The 19,117-nt window shown below is 38.2% G+C and overlaps 1 protein-coding gene across 6 annotated transcripts in view; it reads right to left on the bottom strand.

Annotated features, from left to right (window-relative positions):
- The window catches only part of DENND2A (DENN domain containing 2A), a 2,268,767-nt gene that overhangs the window by 1,505,153 nt on the left and 744,497 nt on the right, over positions 1 to 19,117 (bottom strand). For all 6 annotated transcript variants that reach the window (XM_044088248.1, XM_044088247.1, XM_044088242.1 and 3 more), the window contains one exon: positions 9,034 to 9,161. In XM_044088248.1, coding sequence (XP_043944183.1) covers positions 9,034 to 9,161 — 128 coding nt within the window. The remainder of the gene's footprint in view (positions 1 to 9,033; positions 9,162 to 19,117) is intronic.

Below are 19,117 nucleotides of genomic sequence, written 5' to 3'. Positions count from 1 at the left end.
GATAGGGGAATCCTAAGTGAAAGCCCTTGTCTGGTAGAGATCTTAGTGAATCTAAAACAGAAGCTGTTGTTAAAAAAGGATAATTAGTAGGGCATATAATATATTGCATGATAACTATAGGGAATCAATCAGAGGGGGTTAGAAAATATTGGGATGAGAGACTGGATAACCAATTCATAAGAAAACAATAGGACATATGCATGGCTCCCAAGTGTGCAACAAAGTCTAGGAGATTTAGAATTTTTGCATAGGTATTTTTATACCCGAAACAGACTCCAAAGGCTTTTTCCTCAGGTAGATGGCAAATGTAGGAGATGTGAGGGGGACGAAAGAGATAATGGGGAACATATATCTTGGGAGTGCAATGAATTGACAGACTACAACAATTCCCTAAAATGTTTTCTGTTAGAAATATTAGAAGAGCAAATGGGTGTAACTAAGCAAATGATTTTTTGAGCTGTGTACAGGATTTGAATTGCCTAGACATAGTAAAGCCTTGCTAAATTTAATTTTGGTGGCTGCCAAAAAATAAATAAATAAAATAAAAAAAAAAAAAAAAACAATTCCTAGAAAATGGAAATCAAAGTCTAAACCAACTGCTCATGAAGTTTTGAATATTGTAATAGTCATAAAAGAACTGGAAGTGGAATCTTTAGAAAAGAGAAGGAGCAAATTACATATAAAAATGGAAATTGTGAGAACAGTGCATGCAGAATAATGTTTTGGAAGAGGAGTGAGCTTTAAAGGAAGGCAGGAAATGAGCAATTTATGTAATGTTGGATTAATGATATTTATACAAAACAATCGTATGTGATATATAATGCTTGTAACTGGGAACATGTTAATACAGTTTGTTTTCTTTTATATAAATGTATGTTTGTCTATGTCTTAAGTGATAATTCGATAAAGGTGTTAAGAAAATCTTGGAGATGTAGTAAATAATACTTCAATATGCCATACACATTTAGAATTGACCTGTAATGAAAGCTACAAAATATTGGGCTGAGTGCTCAGATACCCAAATACCAGAATCTCTGATATCATCACAGGCCTACATTCTAATCTAAAAAGAAAACCACCTGAGTATTGCATCTTGGTCTGTACTCTAGTGACTAAAATTATATGCTAAACATCAAACATATCCAAAGGCAATTACTAAGAGGTTTGACTAAGATATTGGGAATTAGAGAAGGTAGCCCTCTTACACTAAGTTATAGATGGATAAGGGTAGACATTGATAACATATACAATGTTCCAAAAGATGAGTTCTTGTTTGAATGGTTTTACTTGAACAGGAACATAAAATCATAAGAACTCAAGTTGGTAAGATTACTCAGCAGGAGCAAATGAGCAACTTCCTGCTTTTTCAAGGTCATACAATTATGGAATCCATCCTTTGCTGGTGACATTATTAATGCATAGTAATACAGCCACCTTTAAAGAAAACATGTGCAACTACTACGGGTGTAGGCGTTACAAGACAGGTAGGCATGCTGAACTTTGTCCATGCCTGGAGTAACCGTGTAATGAGGGCTACTTAAAGTTACTAATAACAGGCAGTAGTAAAATCCCTGTTGGCTAGTGGCAAAAACCTTTACCCCTCTGCCTTAATTATTACTATATCTAGAATTCTTTCTTTTTTGAACAGTTTCATACATTGTCATGGTCACAGACCTCATTCATCTCCAACTTTGTCTGCATATTGGAGCTTCACTTCTCTCCGTTTGCACCTAGCAGATCTCGATCCTCCTTAACTGTAACCCCTTTCCTCCTACACCAGTTATTTATTCTCCCCAGTCTGTCATCCTCCTCCCCTCCCCCCAACGGTTTGGCAGCCAGTACACTGCATTAATGCACCAGTACTTTCTTCTTCATGTTCAGCCACCTTAACCACAAGGTAGCCTATCTCAGGTTCTGATGATGCCCACTCCTTCACTCACTTCATTTGGCAATGTTCTTTCTCCTCTTCTTTTACCTTACATTTGATATCCTCCTGGATGTAGAATGCTACTAATCCCTATCTCTCCCCAATCTGTTATTCCCAAGCAACGTATATAACAGCATGGTACCTCCATGTCTAACCTCTCAGGTTACAGGCCTATTTCTCTGTGATGACAGCAATGCCCACCTTCCTGAAATTCAGCAGTGTTTGTAGGTCCTCCATTTTCCGTCTCAAACATCTACATAGTGCAAACATCAACATAGTGCAAAACAAAACTACCTCATTCTGCACCATGTCCCTTTGTTTGTTCATCTGCTCTGTTCTCTCTTTCTGCGTTGTCCTTCAATTAGCAACACTATGTTCAGTCCTTCAGGTCAAAAGAGTGTGAAAGCTCCTTATTTATCCAACATCTCACAATAAATTTGGAGCTGGCATACTTTCAAAAAAGTAGCTACAGTGTGGCATCAAGTATCTATTAACATATAAACTAATGACAAAAGGTTTCATTAAATAAACGTTTTAAAATCTCATCTGTAAATAGAAATGCATTTGTAACACAAATTAATAGTAATAGTAGTAGTTACAGTATTTAAACAGCAAGGTGTCAGGGCACACAGTGTCAGATACGTTTGATTTTAGCACCTATGTGACAATAACACTTTCTCCTGCATATCCTCCCTCTTTTTCTTTGCAGCAGGTACCCTTCTATTTCTATCGCTTCCTCCTTGACGCCTGCGTAAGTGGATTGGTCTGGCAACCCTCTTCAGCCACGACCGGACCACAGTAGCAACAATAACTACAATAAACAGTAAATGAAAGTGATTCACAACACTGTTAGAGACTAATAAAACATTAATAGTTACCATTACCTTAGACAACACGTACATAAATATTTCACAGGTTCGACATAACCAACTGGAAACAGTATGACTAGTTCAGCCAAGCAAGTTAATCAAAGTGTTGCTACAAGTAAATTTCTTGGTGTTTATAAACTATCTATTATTCCTAAAACATTTACTTTCCACTTCATTGAACAGGTCTCTATATTTGCTGGTGTTAATGTGCCTATGTTCACAAATCTGTGAAGTACTGAATTATCACTGTCTGCTAAATAGCCAAAAACAGCCCACTGTAAAATTTTGATTTTATTAATTTTTGTTGCAGATTTTCTCTCTGACCGGCCCAGATGGACAACCACATTAATAAAAGGAATAAATGAATACAAAAATAAATAAATAAATAAATGACAAAAGCAAATAATCTGTCTTGAAATAGTACAGACACATTTTACTAAACCAATTCATTGACTACATGGGAAGGAAGCTTTCTCTGAAGCTGTATACAATGCACTAAAAGTGATTCAGAGAAGATTTAATATAAAATGACTGCTTGCAACACTTAATGGCTTTTCATGACTTATAGCTTATGTGTGAAAGTTATTTGTGGATCACTATTAGATACTTTCATTTGTTCACCAAGACAGTCTAAGGTTAGGATTCAAAAACGTTTTTACCAGAGGTAAGCCCTTTTTATTGCTGGTGGTAGATGTTTCGATTTGAGAGACAGCCCTTCTGCAGTGCTTTTCCTCAAAGAGGTTTAGCTCCATGGGGGATAGCTGTTGCTTTAGCCTACTGCAAATATAAATGAGGAATTCTGGGGGAAAGCATATTAAAATTAGCCACATGCTCTCCCTGCAAACACATGCAGTAAGTGGTTTACAGAGCCTATCAATTTACAGAAGTGCTTATCTGCATAAATCACCACCACCACCAGGTATGTTAGATAACTCAGCCAAATGTTCACAGTCACCCATTACCTCTCAGTTGAAAACATTGCATTATAGGCAAGTTCTGGGAAGATTAAAGAATAAGTAGAGTTGTGGGTCTCTGACTGTGTGATTGTGTGTGCGTCTCTTTGAGGGGGTATGAGCGAGTTGTGGGTCTCTGACTGTGTGATTGTGTGTGCATCTCTTTGAGGGGGTATGAGCGGTGTAAGGTGAGTGAGGGTGTGTGGGTGTGCATGCATGTGTGTGTGTGTATGTGTGTGTGTGTGCATCTGCCTGTATGGTCACAGTAGGGGGGCTAATTATGGGATAGGTAGGGAAGGGGTGTATATTTGTGTGTCTATATAGGTGAGCAGTGTGTCAGTGAGTGTGATCGGGTAAGGTAGGGATGTTTGATGTACAGTAAGTGTGAGTGTGTGCGTGTGTGTGGTGGTGTAGTGTGTGGTTGCATATCTAAACTGCCTTTGACTATCAAGTGAACTGTGAAAATACAGTGGGGGGATACTAGACACCAGGGACTTTTATATACAACCTAAATCAGGTTTTGTAGGATGGAAGACATGCAGGAGACAACAGACACCAGAGACACTCAAACAATAAGCTAGTAGAACACAAGACTCAGAGCGCAAGAGCACATTATGAATAATAACAAATATCAAACTCAAATGTCTGCTACTATTGACTGACTGTAATAGTCCATGATGTATGGGGACTATGCTCAAGACATCTGGACAAACAGCCAGCATTGGGGTGTACAGGGATAAAGCCCTTACTAGGGCCCAGCTGACCATGGGTTCAATTAGTGGCTTGGGAGTCTGAGGCACTGGCAGAGATGGATGGATCTGCTCCCACCCTGGAGGGACAGCATTCATCTAGGCATTACTTGTGGAGAGGTGTGATCCATAGAGGGAAGTAGCCCTTGGATGTAACTGTTGAATTCAGGGGATAACAAGGGTTAAGTCATAAATGAAATGCCTGGAAAGGAGGATACAAAGATGCAAGTCATAAATGAAATTTGCCCCAGTGAAAACAGTCAAAGGGACAACACCCCATGACAACATTAGGTTCTGCTCTGGCCCTAGTCTTAGAACAGAAAAAGTCCAGCGGCTGACAGACCCATTCATAGACAGGCATACTGGGATAGTTGGAAAGAATGAAACAGAAGGGGAACAAAAAAAAAATCTTCCAGGCAAAGTCGGGGGAAAGAACATTAGACAATGCCAGAGATTCTTTCCAAATGTTACTCAAAACCATGAGTTAATAAAGAAGAATGAATCTCAAGTGGCTGTAAGTACTGACCGACTGTAGTCATTAATGATTTACAAAGGACAGCGACAAATAAGGGACATTCTATTGGGATACATTTAAAATGCCAAAAGTCCAAAAATGTCAAATGGCAAAAAGACCGATCACAAAAGGTCCAAAACAGTAAGTCAACAAGAATGCAGTTCAGTAGGACGTTTCTTTTCATTTTCCCAGCTGCAGTGCAGTCTTGCAGTTGGTACATAAAATTAGCAGGGCGTGTGGGGGATTAAAGTTTTTCCTGTCTTTTGAGTTTCAACTTTTTTGTCCATCTTTTACCATTCAGTGTTTCATATGTATTCCATTCTGTTAACTCAGGTATTGTGTGTGTGTGTGTGTGTGTGTATGTGTGTGTGTGAAAGTGTGCATATGCCTGGGGGAGTGAATGGGGGGGTGCCTGTGCTAACACAATGTATAGGTTGCTGGCAATGATTGTTACAAGGGCAGCAGAAAATGTATTATGGCAATCACTGAGTGATTCAGAGATGTGTAGATTATCTGATAATGAGGTCTTTCTTTATTGCAGCTAATGCATGTCTGAAATGCTGATTTCCAAAAATGCCACTAAATGACTCTTTTTGCCACATCTTTACCACCTGTGGACAGATCTGTTTCTGACTCTCGGCCTAGCTATTTTATGTAAAATATGAACTAGGGCATTCAACATAAATCAGATAATACAAATAATATAATAAGCAAATAAAAATATATATAATCAACAAATCTATCAAATGTTTCCTAAAATAGAGCATTCAACACAGCTCTAATAAAATTGTAACCAAAATGAAAGCTGTAGGCACTGTTCCCTATGAGTTGTAAATAGCACAATGGTCTTATTAAACATAGTACTTATTCCTGCTTAAAATAAGTTATACAAAATACACTTTTTTTAAAAAAATGTTATGATTTTATAAATATTTATATATTTAATGGATTTATTAGTAAGTTTTTAATTTTTGATAAGGAATAAAATGAATTTAATATACTATATTTAAATGAACTAATGAATATTTATGAGCCCACTAGAATGCTGATTTGATTGTTTGAAATGTAATTAAGGAACATTATTGGATTATTAGTTTTAAACCAGTATAAATACAGATGATGGGTTTTTTTTATTCATCTGATGAAGTCCTAATTTGTGAGGACGAAAACGCATGCATGTTTTTTTAAAAAAGCGTTAATGATTTGTGACAGCGTGTGGAAGATTCTTTGACAGTGTGTGGAAATAAATACTGGGTACTGCCAGTTCGTTTTGTCTTTACTTCATACCTACAGCTTTCATTTTGGTTATAAGTGACTTTTGGAAGCTTTCACTACATTTTGTTACTCTAATAAAATTGTATAAAAACAGTCCCAAAAGCTAAAATATTACTATTCTATATATGTAAGATGTATCAAATATGATATGTAAAATTAGGTTTCAAAAAGTAGAGCTAAAGGACTGTTTTTATATCAAAACAAAAACAGTTTTGGTCCAGAGAGAATGTGTATGCTGTGAAACAATCTGTGTGCTCACCAGAACAGAAAATAAACTAAGGTAAAAAAAAAGCAAAGCAAACACATGGGAGAAAGAGAAGCTGAATTTTACAATAAATGATCACTTCTAATGAAAAACGAGCACGTTGATTGAATAGCCCAATTAGCATGCCTGTTGTAAATCAAGCATATACCAATGGAAAAAGTTGGGCCACTGAAGTATCACTGAACGGCCAGACTTTCTATTGGTGTACACTGAGGGACAGAAAAAAATGCAACAAAAATTAGGTGCGTTCTGCAAAACTAAACAGAAATCTACCTGATTTTTCTATATGTTTGAGCTGTCTCTCATAAATCTCTATTTTTTATTTGTTTAAAAAAACAGCAATGGAGAGTCTGTTTCTCCATTGCATCTCCTGCACTGGTGTATCGTGGAAGCGTGGGAATGTAAGTCCCATAAGCATAAGCAGTACATTAGTATAGGAAAGACAACATGGAAGAAGACTGAAGTGTCCTTACATATATGCTTTTAAGAAAGGTAAGCAATTTGTTTCTTAAATGACAAAAATGTAAATGTAAATAACGTAATTGTATAATGGCGATAATGTTTGCGGGTATGTGAGGATTTACACGCAGCTGGCTTTGTTTAATCACTCGGGTTTTACCCTCATGATCAAACTGCAACAACCGTGGATAAATCCTGAGATACACATGCACAGTCGTGTATTACTGCTTAAATATGCATTCCAATTAATGTCTTTTACAGGGTCACTTAATATAACTGCACATATATGATTAGCCTGACTGGTTACTTGTGGAAGGACAGCAGTCATTATGGGTTTTGTATAAATGTTCACTTATAAAGGAAAAGCAGTGACCCACAGATAAATTAACTGTACAGCTATTTAGGATACTTGTTCTAGACAGTTAATTACTTTATTATGTCTTAGTAAACCATGTGAAATAAAGACACGTCTTATTAATCAATTGATCTGCATTTACTGCAATCAAATCAACAAGCTAATCTGTCTTTTGAAACTGTGACTAAATAATGCATATAGTTTACATTAACGAGCTACTGATATCTCACAGAAATATTTTCAATACATAATAATTAAATACAACTCCACTGTTATTCTACACATACCATGATGTCTAGTTTTTTCTTCAGCAATTATTATTGTATTAAAGTACATGAATGCAAAGTATTTTTTACCATAATTCCATTTAAGTTTGACTCTGTGGTTTGTGGTCAAATCATAATTCTCTGTTTTGACGTAGGCAGTGGCGACGGAAGTGAATGTGATTATCGTGAAAGATGTATTATGAACTTAGAAACAGGAATACGTAATAAGGTCAGAAAAATCTCTCACAAGCAAAGATTTTACATTAATAAATATAATCCCAGCTATAAACAACAGGGAAGAGGAATACACATTCTAGCACAAACAGAAAAACTGAATTCTGATGTCTTTTTGGCACACAATCTAAGATGGTAGGTATTAGATAATTTTTTTAAAAGTAAACAAGAATAGTTGTTAGCTGTTAACCAGAAAAACAAACCTACCAAAATAAAGTTCATATGTGAGTACTGTCTGTTTACTCTGTCAGTCGTCATAGCACTCCTGAGTGATCCATTACTTCCCTGTAATGTCCATCATGGTGGGCAGTATTGTTTGCTAAATTAGTGGTAATTTTATTTGACAGTGCATTTTCTCACTTTGATGCTGTACTGTGACTTGTAATTTAAATATGTTGTGTCTTAAATAAGTACCAATACTCAAGACAGTCAATGAGTAACTACAAAGTCCTGCTTTTAATTTGAGAAGATTAACTTTAGAAGAAATCTCTAACCAACTTGGATAGGTTAATTCGAGCACAAAGGGAGAAATTGGCTAGGCTTAAAAAGGCTCTCAAGGGTAGCTAGCCTGCTTTTTAGCTATGGACCTATAAAATAATAAGGTATTCAACTGACTTCTAGTGACTAACAAAGTGCATTTGCAACTGCTCACTTCTTATGACAAGTGTACAATGATTTTCTGTGGCAAACACCACACCATGCAGTGATTAACTCGTATTACACCGATGGTATAATGCACTATTTGGTTGTTTACAAGTCTTCAGGCTGAGTGAATGAGCTACAACCTCACCTACTATGGGTAAACATATGAACTGTATGTGACTTTGCCATGGTGCACTCCCCCTATACAATGACATTATTTTAAAAAGAAATGGCTTATCTTTTTAAAGTAACAACTCTGTATAGGTTAAGACAAATTGCCTCTAATATCTTGTGGAAGAAATAAACATCCAAAAAAGATAAAACTTCACAATGACCTGGGATGTACCAAACTAGAAATTCTAATTACATACAAATACTTTCAAGTTTGTAGTGGTTCTAACCAAATGTGCCTATATGGGTGGCACAACAGAAAACAGTGATGTAAAATCACAACTTCAGAAGAAGTCAGTGCAATATTTATTGGACTGACATAAAAACTAATCTTTGCCTCACAATTTAGCTCACCTAGGATATCTTCATAGATGTTTTCTTCAGATAAAGTGCGTGTTATTGACAGCTTTGACTGAGCATACCAGTCTACTTTGCCATTTTCTGAAGAGGACTGTAGCAAATCTTCAAATTCATACGATTTTCTGTAAATAAAGGTTGAAGGAAAGAAAAATAATTAATAGAAAAAAATCAGTATATTGTTAATACAGTTTTCTAAATACAAACATACTGAAGCAGTTTTTGATGAGCACTTACATCTGCAAAAATGATCACCTTTCTAAAATATATATAATATGTATACCAGCCAGTAATGAAGTTAGACTGTAACACATACAGTTGCAGTGGCAACTTCCTAGAGACATGGTCTCAGTCAGCTATATTTACAGAAGCTGCTGCAGGAGAACATTCCAACTTGCTCAGTTACTACAAGTCTAGAATGTAGACAGTATGGATAAAATGGCACAAAGAAAAGCAACTCTTGAGGCTCAGTGGTAACCCAAATACAGTAATGGACAGTTACCAATCAGCTACAATAACTTTGTCCCATTCAGCTGCACTTTCCTTTTACTTAATTATGCTTTGATAATAACAAAACCAACTTGTTAAACTATCATCCTTACATCCTTTAAGAATATACTAGCTCACTTTTCAAACAAGGTATTATACCGATATTTACCTACAGTACTACTTTTGCCAAGAAGTAAACATTATATGTTCTGCATCTGAGACAAACCAGATGAAGAAAAATAAAATTATGCATACTGTCCTTACTAAGTCCCTCTATCATCATCAAAAAAAAAAAAAAAATGAAACACATTTAACCAACCCCAAGATGCTATGATCCCAGAGCCGAACATATTTATTTGAGGATATCTGTGGATTTCCCTTGGTTCAGTGAGTTTTCCATGACTGTAAAGTTTGGTAAATAAGGTTTCATAAATCTTTTTTTTTTCAGTTGATCTTCTTCTGATAACCAGTACAAGGCCTTTTGCAATTTACTTATGAGATGCCAAACTAAAGCACCATTTGCCTAGCTGATGTTATAAGTCTCATGATACTCCATAGAAGAGCAATACAGCAATTTCCCCAGTGACTCATTCAAATTTCCTCTAGTCAGTGTGAATATCATCTTGGGTCTCTTTTTAAAAGACATCAGTGGCCTAGTCATATCAATCTGTTCAATAAAAAGTAAATAAAGACGCTTATGATTTCAAGATTCCATAGATTCAAAGGTAGCCATTACCCATTTATTTGCATCTCACCTAAAAAGAGATACTTGACCAACCTGTTCAATAAAAAATAAACAAAAATGCTTATGATTTCAGGATTTCACTGATACAAAGGTAACCATAAGTACTTCCCTTGCGTCTCCCCTAAAAATGATACTTCTGTGTAGCAGTGGGTTATAAATAATAATCAGCATATCTTGTAAGGTGACGATATGCTCCCCTCATTGTCATGTCTTTAATCTTCTTGGTAGCACTCCTACTATTACTGTACCCAGATGCTACGTCCAGTTTTTTTTTGGTGATCTCACAGCAATTACTTTGATACCTAAGTTTTCTCAAACACAAGTACAGACTATACTGATTGTGTAACTGTTTGGCAGGCATGAGGAAGACCTTGCTAGGCTAGTGTCCATTCTTTGAGTTTAGCAATACCATAACAGAACCAAGAGATACAGCTAACACATTGGCATATACATCTTTGAAGCAAATTTTAAGACAAAAAAGAAAAACCTCATTCATCCTTCATCTCTGACATATGATCCCACCAAAATTAAATGGTCAACTCTGCCATCAGTAAGGTTAGAAACACCAATTCCATGGAATACAATGAGGAACCAGGATAATTTGTGCAATCCAAAATGGCCTAGTAAGTCAGCTCTATTACTCTAGAGGGGTAAAGCATACGCTATGACTCAGTTAATTTCAGTTTGAATAGTGACATTTGTTAGACCTGTAAAGAAGAACTTGTTTATTCTGGAAAGTAGGGGAGAAGTTCCAGGTCACCAGGGGCTGAGATGCCACTCCTTGCAGGGGTGACAGATGAAGAGGTGACGCTGGGGGTGTGTGGCAGATCAAGCTGCTTCATGTTGGGTGTATAAAATCATGCATTTCCAAGGGAAACACACAGTGGTCCAAATCATGATGTAGGTCTCATATATATAGCCAGTGGTGGAGTTAAGCCATAAACAGAAAATACCTGATTGTCTGCCTGTATGATGTTTTCTGTAGCTGACTCTTGCTCAGGAAGAATGAATAAGCTGGGTAGAAAAAAAAATATGAAAGCTGCAGATCAGCAAGCAATGGACGGGAAAAAGAAAACTGAAAATGAAATAGCCTAGTGCACCCACTTAGGGACATTCCTATGACATCAAACACTGCCTGTATCTCTAACACCTAGAAACAGGCAACTGCAGTCCCAAATCCACAAGTAAAGCCCTTCTACAGACCCAATAATTATAGAACAATCAGTCTCAAAAACATATTGTACAAGATAATTTATTTATTTATTTTATTTTGCATTTGTTAACCGGGATAGTCCGACTGGACACAGGTTCATTTTCAGTGGAGGCCTGGGGAGAAAAGCTCCAGATTACAAATTAGTTTGTAATACAGAGAATATAATGCATTGCATAGCACATAGTAACATAGTAAAGAACAACTCATATAACATAGCAAAACAGCCACTTCAACATATGCAGTGTAAAAGGCAGTGCATGGCACTCACAGAGCAAGATAACATAGTAAGGAATAAATACAATAATGAATTTAAAAAGACATGACTGACTGCAATAGCCTATAGTAGCATATGGTACACTATACAAAAGGGTGGGAATGTAGGAATGACAGATATTAGTTTGTCCATTAGTTGTTCACCCTGGGGAGTCACAGGAGCATGACCAGATATATAGTGTGTTTACAAGAATTTTTTAAATTGTATGGCACAGCTGTTAGAAGTCAGGTAGCTAGAAAAGTATTCCAAGCTTTAGAAATACAACAGCTAAAGACAGATTTCCCTGCTTCATTATTATATTTACTGACATGTAGGAGATTCTGATTACTATATCTTAGGGTTCTAGTAGTAGTATAGGGTTGGCTTAGATCCTGCAGTGCTGGGATTTTATCAGGGTAGTAGTACAATGTACAAGTGACAGTTGATTGATTTTTAAGAAGGTGAGGCAGCTCTGGCCAGTTTAGTTGTTTGAGTGGGACACAGTGATGAGTCTTATGTGAGGACCCTGAGGCAAACTTGGTGATCTTGTTGTAGCAAGATTCTAGTTTGTTTAGGTCAGCCTTCCATAGATTTGTTAGAATAGGGGAAGCATAGAGGAGGGTAGATAAGAGGTGTGTTCTAGCAATTGTAGGTTTAGCATGTTTAGTGAGGAATTATTTGCTACCATAGAGGAGGCCTAGTTTTTTGTGGACTTTCTTGATAGTTTGGGATATATGGACATCAAATCTAAGGTTATTATCAATTTCTACAACTAATAGTTTTGTGTGGGTGGTTGGGGTGATCTTGGTTTTGTTGTTGGATAATAAGATAAATTTGTCACTTGAGGGGGGAGATCTACATGGGCTAAAGAGAAGAAGTTTTGTTTTGTTTGGGTTGCAAATTAGGTAGGAGTTAGAGAAAGTACAGTTGTGTACCCTTACCATAAATGTAGATGTTCAAGTGTATTCACTGTTGCAGTCATCACATTTGGGTTATCTGCCTGCAGGTAGCCCTCAGCCGACCTGAATACCAGAGTATTGGATTCTTGCCTCGGATGCTGTCTCTTCTTCCATGATGTCAGGTCGTCAGGAGTATAAAACATGCAGCCAACGCCATTACATCAGTTTTTCTTGCCCCAGATGTCAGGTGCCCCCACAATGGGAAGAAATTATATGTATTGGTACCCCTCCAACAAAAAGCAAATACACCAGAAAGCTTAAATACACCAAAGAAGGAAATTTAGAGCTAAAAGAAGTCAGGGGGGCTGGAGGGAGGGTAACCAGGACTGCAACAGTGAATACACTCGAACATCTACATTTATGGTAAGTGTACACAACTGTACTATGTTCTTCATGTTTCACTGTTGCAGTCATCCCATTTGGGTAGATTCCCAAAGCTAAGGAAGGCAGGAAGAAGTTAGAGAGCATTAGGGCCAGCTATTAAGCCCTGCAAGACTGCAGTGGCAAAACCAGCTCTAGATTTAGAAACAAATAGGCATGTGGTAATGCTTGGTGAAGGTATGTACAGAGCTCCAGGCAGCAGCTTCTAGGATGTCCCTGGTGGGGACACCTCTGAGAAAGGTTGTAGAGGTAGATGCAGCCCTGGTGGAATGCGATCTTATCCCCTGTGGGGTAGGTTTTCCATGGTGCTTATGGCAGAGATGAATGCAATGGGCTATCCACTTAGAAATGGTTTGCTTTGAAATGGCCTTCCCCTCTGCCCTTGCAGCAAAGCAACTAGCAGCTGTTCAGATTTTCTGAGAGGCTTAGTCCTGTCCAAATAAAATCGAAGTTGTCTGTGCACATCCAAAGAGTGCAGAATTCATTTTCCTTTGTTTTGTGGATTTGGGAATAAGGTAGGCAAATGAATGGACTGATTAAGGGCCACACTAGACACCACCTTGGGCATAAAAGGGGGATTGGTCCTGAGGGAAACCCTGTCTGCATGGAAGATAATGAAAGGCTCGACTGCCATGAGGGCCTGTAATTCAGACACTCTTCTTGCTGAAATGATGGCTAGAAGGAAGGCTGTTTTTCAAGAAAGGAATTTCAACTCTGCAGTTGCAGCTGGCTCAAAAGGAGGGACAGTGAGCTTTTCCAATACAAAGTTAAGGTCCCAGGCTGGAGTAGGGGCTCTCCTGGGGGGTCTTAAATTTTTGGCCCCTCTGAGGAATTACTTTAGCAGGGGGTGAGAGAAGAGGGGTGGTTCAGAATAATAATGTGCTGAAATGGCATAGGCATGAATTTTAATAGACGAGAAGGATAGGCCCTTGTGGAGCATTTCTGTTAAGTACTGAAGAATATGAGGTAAGCTGGGCACTCTTGTGCCCATCCCTTGAGCCTGGCCCCAGGAACAGTATCTTTTCCACTTTTCAGCATAGGATTTTCTAGTACTAGGCCTCCTTGCCTCCAGAATGACATCTAGCACCTGCTTATTGAGGGGATGCTATTGGAGAGCTCAAGGAATTAGCCAGGCTGCAAGGTTCAGGGTTTGAAGCTGAGGGAGCAGAATCTGGCCCGCCTGCTGGGACAGCAGGAAAGGGGTCTGAGACAGGTGCCATGGCTCCAGCAGTGTTAAACTGTGCAAGAGGGGGTACTAGTGCTGGCGTGGCCAGTCCTGTGCAATCAGTATAGTCCTTGGTTTGTCCTGTTTGATCTTTAGCAAAACCTTCGAGAGGAGAGGCAGAGGGGAAAGGCATAAACTGAGAGGCTTTCCCAGGTAAAAGACAGGGCATCCACTTTCCAAGCTTGACTGTGGGAAGTCCTTGTGCAGAATTTGTCCAATTGGTAGTTTTCAGGAGAGACAAACAGGTCTATCTCTGGGGTCTGAGACTGAATATTTTTGGTTCCAGTTTCCATTCGTGTGGGTCCATGAGATTTCTGCTTAGGTCGTCTGCCAGTGAATTAACTTGCCTGGCAGGAATTGAGCTTGTAGGTGCACTTGGTAGCTCAAGGCTGTGCTCCACAGAGCCATGGCTAGACTGCAGAGAGGGTACGAGTGGGTTCCCCCCTGCTTGTTTATGTACCACATAACTGCGGTGTTGTCTGTCTTTACCAATAATTGTCCTGAAAGAATGTGGTCCTTGAATGCTGTCAGGGAATTCTATACAGCTAACATTTCTTTTTGGTTGATATGCAGGTGCATCTTCGGGTTCCATTTGCCCTGAATGCACTGCCCTGCCAAGTGAGCCCCCCATGCATAGTCAGATGCATCTGTTGTTAGGGTTTGGGCGGTAGGGGGTAGTGTGAAAGAGAGCCCTTTGTTGTTGTAGCAGGCCTCTGCCCACCAATGGAACTCTGTCTTTATGCAAGGAATGATAGGAATCATCGATTCCAGGTCCTGAGAATGTTGACACCATAGTCTTTTTAGATCCAGAAAAAACTGCACATGAAGCTGTAAACCAGGATATCACCAAATCCATATCTTTATTTTCCAACAGTTAGCACTTTCGTCAGGTAGGAATTACCAGACAACTTCCAAACATACCTAGTGCTCTTTTATATAATATGTAATTAACCAATCAATCAATAATCTGATTAATTAATGAGAAAATTGCCAATTTAAAAAAACACTTTAAACTTTTAAAATGTACAGCAAGCAACCAAACACAGCCCTATATATATGCACAAAAAACTAACATATTATACTCATATGTTTCTGCAACTATATATATTTTAAAAAATGATCTAAACATTGTGCAGAATAAAAATTTTGTATGTATCATTTAATAAATAAAACCACTTTTTTACAATGAATAAAAAATATATTAAAAATATATAAAAATACACTAGTACAATATTTAAATGACATAAATTCCCTTATTATAACTATAAATTTTTGCATCTATCAAAAGCTTTTAACTTAAGTTTACTTGAAATAGACATTACATCATTGAGACCTGGTGGGGAATAAGCAAATAAATAAACTTGCCACCAGGCCTCTCTTTCTTCGAGATACAACTTCCACGGTCCTCTTCTAGCCTCACATTTAACTTGTATAACCAAAAATTTAAAGTTATGGTCAGGATTTGTTCTTACATGTCTAAAAAGGGCTTTTTAGATACCATTGCAGTTTCCTCATATGCAGTCTTGCATATGGAATTAGTAGAATGCAAGAGGTCATGAACCCCAGGACTTGCAGAATTTTCCTTGCAGATAGCTGGGTCTTTGTGGCAAGTTGTTTGAAGTAGGTTGTTAAATAAATTTGTTTCTCTGGAGTGAGGAAAGCCATCTGGGAAGTTGTGTTCAAGCTTGCTCCCAGGAATACAATTTGTTGGCAGGGTACTAGGTGAGATTTATTTTCGTTTATAGTGTACCCCAGTGAGTTTAGAAGTTTCTTTATGAATGCCAGATGCTTTAATAGCAATTCCTGGCTTTCTGCCTGAATCAGACAATTGTCCAAGTATGGGTATATTTGAATATTTCTCTGCCTGCAAAATGCAATGGCTAGAGCTAGACACTGTGAATACCCTGGGTGCAGTAGATAAGCCAAAGGGAAGTGCAGAGAACTGAAAGTGGATGGAGCCTGCCCTGAAGCGTAGGCATTTCCTGCAAGATTCTCTTACTGGAATGTGCAGGTAAGCTTCCTTTAAGTCTAAGGTTGCCAACCAGGCATCTTTGTCTATCATAGGAAGCATCTGTTAAAGTGTTAGCATCTTGAATTTTGGGATTACCAAAAAAGTGTTTAGAATAGAGAGGCCCAGGATAGGACACTAGAAGCTGTTTTTTCTGGGTACCTGGAAAAGTCTTGAATAAAAACCTTGTCCTCTCTTCTGTTGGAACAGTCCAAGACTCTGGTATTCAGGCCGGCTGAGGGCTACCTGCAGGCAGATAACCCAAATGTGATGACGGCAAACAGTGAAACACGAAGAACATCCAGGTTTCAGCAACTGAAAAACAGTTTTGGGTTAGGAATTAAATGGGGCAGTGCAGATAAGGGTGGTATCATCTGCATATTGCACTACAGAGGCATTAGGTGTGGAGGAGGACAGTTGGTTGGTGAATATTGAGAATAGCAATGGGTCAAAGATAGATCCCTGAGGAACTCCTAAGGATACTGGTAGATAGGCAAACAGCTGGTTTTGCCATTGAATTGCGTGCAGGCATCCTGATAGGTAGCTTTTAAACCACGAGAATGAAAAGGGTCTGATATCAAGGGTGGCTAGTGTATTAAGAAGCATATTGTGGTTGACCACACTGAAAGCCTTGGACAGATCCAAAAATACTGCAGAAACACATTGGCCACTGTTTCTGTACTGGTTAACTGCATTGGTAAAGAACACTAGTACTGTGGTGGTACTGTTGGAGGGTCTGAAGCCCTGCTGAGATTTAGATAACACTTTGTTAATGTGGAGGTAGTGCATCAGTTGGGTGTGCACAACTCTTTCTAATATTTTTGATAATGGTGATAGAACAGTGATAGGACAGTGGTAGTTGTTGATATCTACAGTTACCTCCTCTGTGCAGTGGAATTATGTGGGAGATTTTCAAGACAGCGAGCACCTTGCCCTCTGATATGGATCTTTTAATGAGTACAGCAACAGGATAAACAATAGCCTCTGCAACTGTCCGAAGGAAGTCTGCTGGTAGACTGTCAGCAGTTAGGTGGTAGGTTTGAGTTTATGGAGGAGTTTTAAAATAGCTTTGAGAGACACTGGGTGCAAGTTAAAATGTGTTTGTGTGTGTGTGTGTGGGGGGATATTTTCCTGTTTGTTAGTGTTACTTTGGGAGGGGTGCTGGGATAGGGAAGATGGCAACCTTGTGGGTACCTGTAAGGACCTGAACTGTTTTGGTGAAATATGTAACTGTTTTGGTGAAATATATATTAAATTGTGTGAAAATGTTATCTTGGTTGTTTGTAGTTACTGGTGTTGGTGAAGTGGTTTTCCCTGATTTAAGTATAGAGGTTACTGCATCCCAGAATTTTAGTTGGTTTTGAGCATATTTTTCTTCGATGTTTTGGTAATATTTACTTTCGTCTAGTTTGGTTAGTTTTTTGGCTTTGTTCCAGAGTTCTAGGTACTTTTGTTTTGAAGTGTGGAATTTGTTTTTGTGAAATTGTATCCAACCATTGTCCTTTCTTTGAGAATGGATTTAGTGCCTTTAGTTAGCCACTGGGCATAGTTGGTTTTTATTCTAATGGTTCTGGTGGGTGCGTGCTTAACATTTGTAAGAAGGCAGAGTTAAAGTAGTGGACTGCTTCATCGAGAGTTAGTTGTGTCAATGGTTTCCAGTTACAACATTTTAGAGAGGAGATAAAATTATGAAGATTAAAGTTTGTTTTGTTCTTAACAACTCTGAAGGATGTCTGACTTATAAGGTGAGTTCTAGATCTTACCAGGTAGGTTAGTTAATGGTCACTCAGACTGTCAGGAAGGCAGCCTGATTGGGAAGAAAGGGAGGGATTGGATGTAAGAATCCAATCCTGTATGGACTGGCGCTTGGATGTTTTGTCTGTTCTAGTGGGAGATAAGATCAGTTGGGTATATCCATGGAGGTTAATGTGGGTAGAAGGATTGCTGCCAGAGGAGTTGAGCCAGTCTATGTTAAAGTCATGACACAAAACCAAGAACCCACAACACCACAACCAAAATTTTCCAATTCCACAAGTAGTAAGAAGGACCACTGAGAACCAAAAAAGTGTGTTCTAAAATTGTTTAATCCAGTACTTAGTGCTTTTGTCTGAATGGTAACCAGACTTCTTCAGAGTATACAAACACTTACAAACACAGTTTTATATCAACCCATTAATTAATCATGTTAACCCGACTCTGAAAAAGTCTGGTTAACATGATTAATTAATGGGTTTATATCAGCCTGTGTTTGTGTTTGTATACTCTGAAGAAGTCTGGTTAACATGAGTAATGAATGGGTTTATATAAACCTGTGTTTGTATACTCTGAAGAAGTCTGATTACCATTCAGATGAAAGTGCTAAGTATTGGATTAAATAATTTTGAAACACACTTTTTTGGTTCTCAGTGGTCCTTCTTGCTATGTTGAATCCACGCAGTACCACAGTTTCCTGAGTTAGGAAGTTAGAAATGCATTCTAAAAGGTTTTCCATGGTAGTGATGTTGTTACCTAGAGGGATATAGCCACCTATGATATTGATGTGTTTGTTTGGGTTTAGTTTTAATTCTGTGAGGATCAGCTCTGTATTTTTAGTGTCAGGAATATTAATATCAAGTTGTTCAAGGATGAGGTGATTTCTGAACAGTATTGCAACTCCACCCCCCTTCTTTGCTCACCCTATCTTTTCATATAATATTGTACCCAGGTGCTGTCATCTCATCATTTTTGTTCTCTGGTTTTAGCCATGTTTCTGTAAGTACTACAATCTCATGTTTATATAGGGCTAGAAGAGCATGGAGGTCACGAACT

The sequence above is a fragment of the Protopterus annectens genome, chromosome 11.part0, assembly GCF_019279795.1.
Source record: "Protopterus annectens isolate FY-2018-M chromosome 11.part0, PAN1.0, whole genome shotgun sequence".
NCBI lineage: Eukaryota > Metazoa > Chordata > Ceratodontiformes > Protopteridae > Protopterus > Protopterus annectens.
This window is presented reverse-complemented; position numbering and strand designations above follow the sequence as displayed.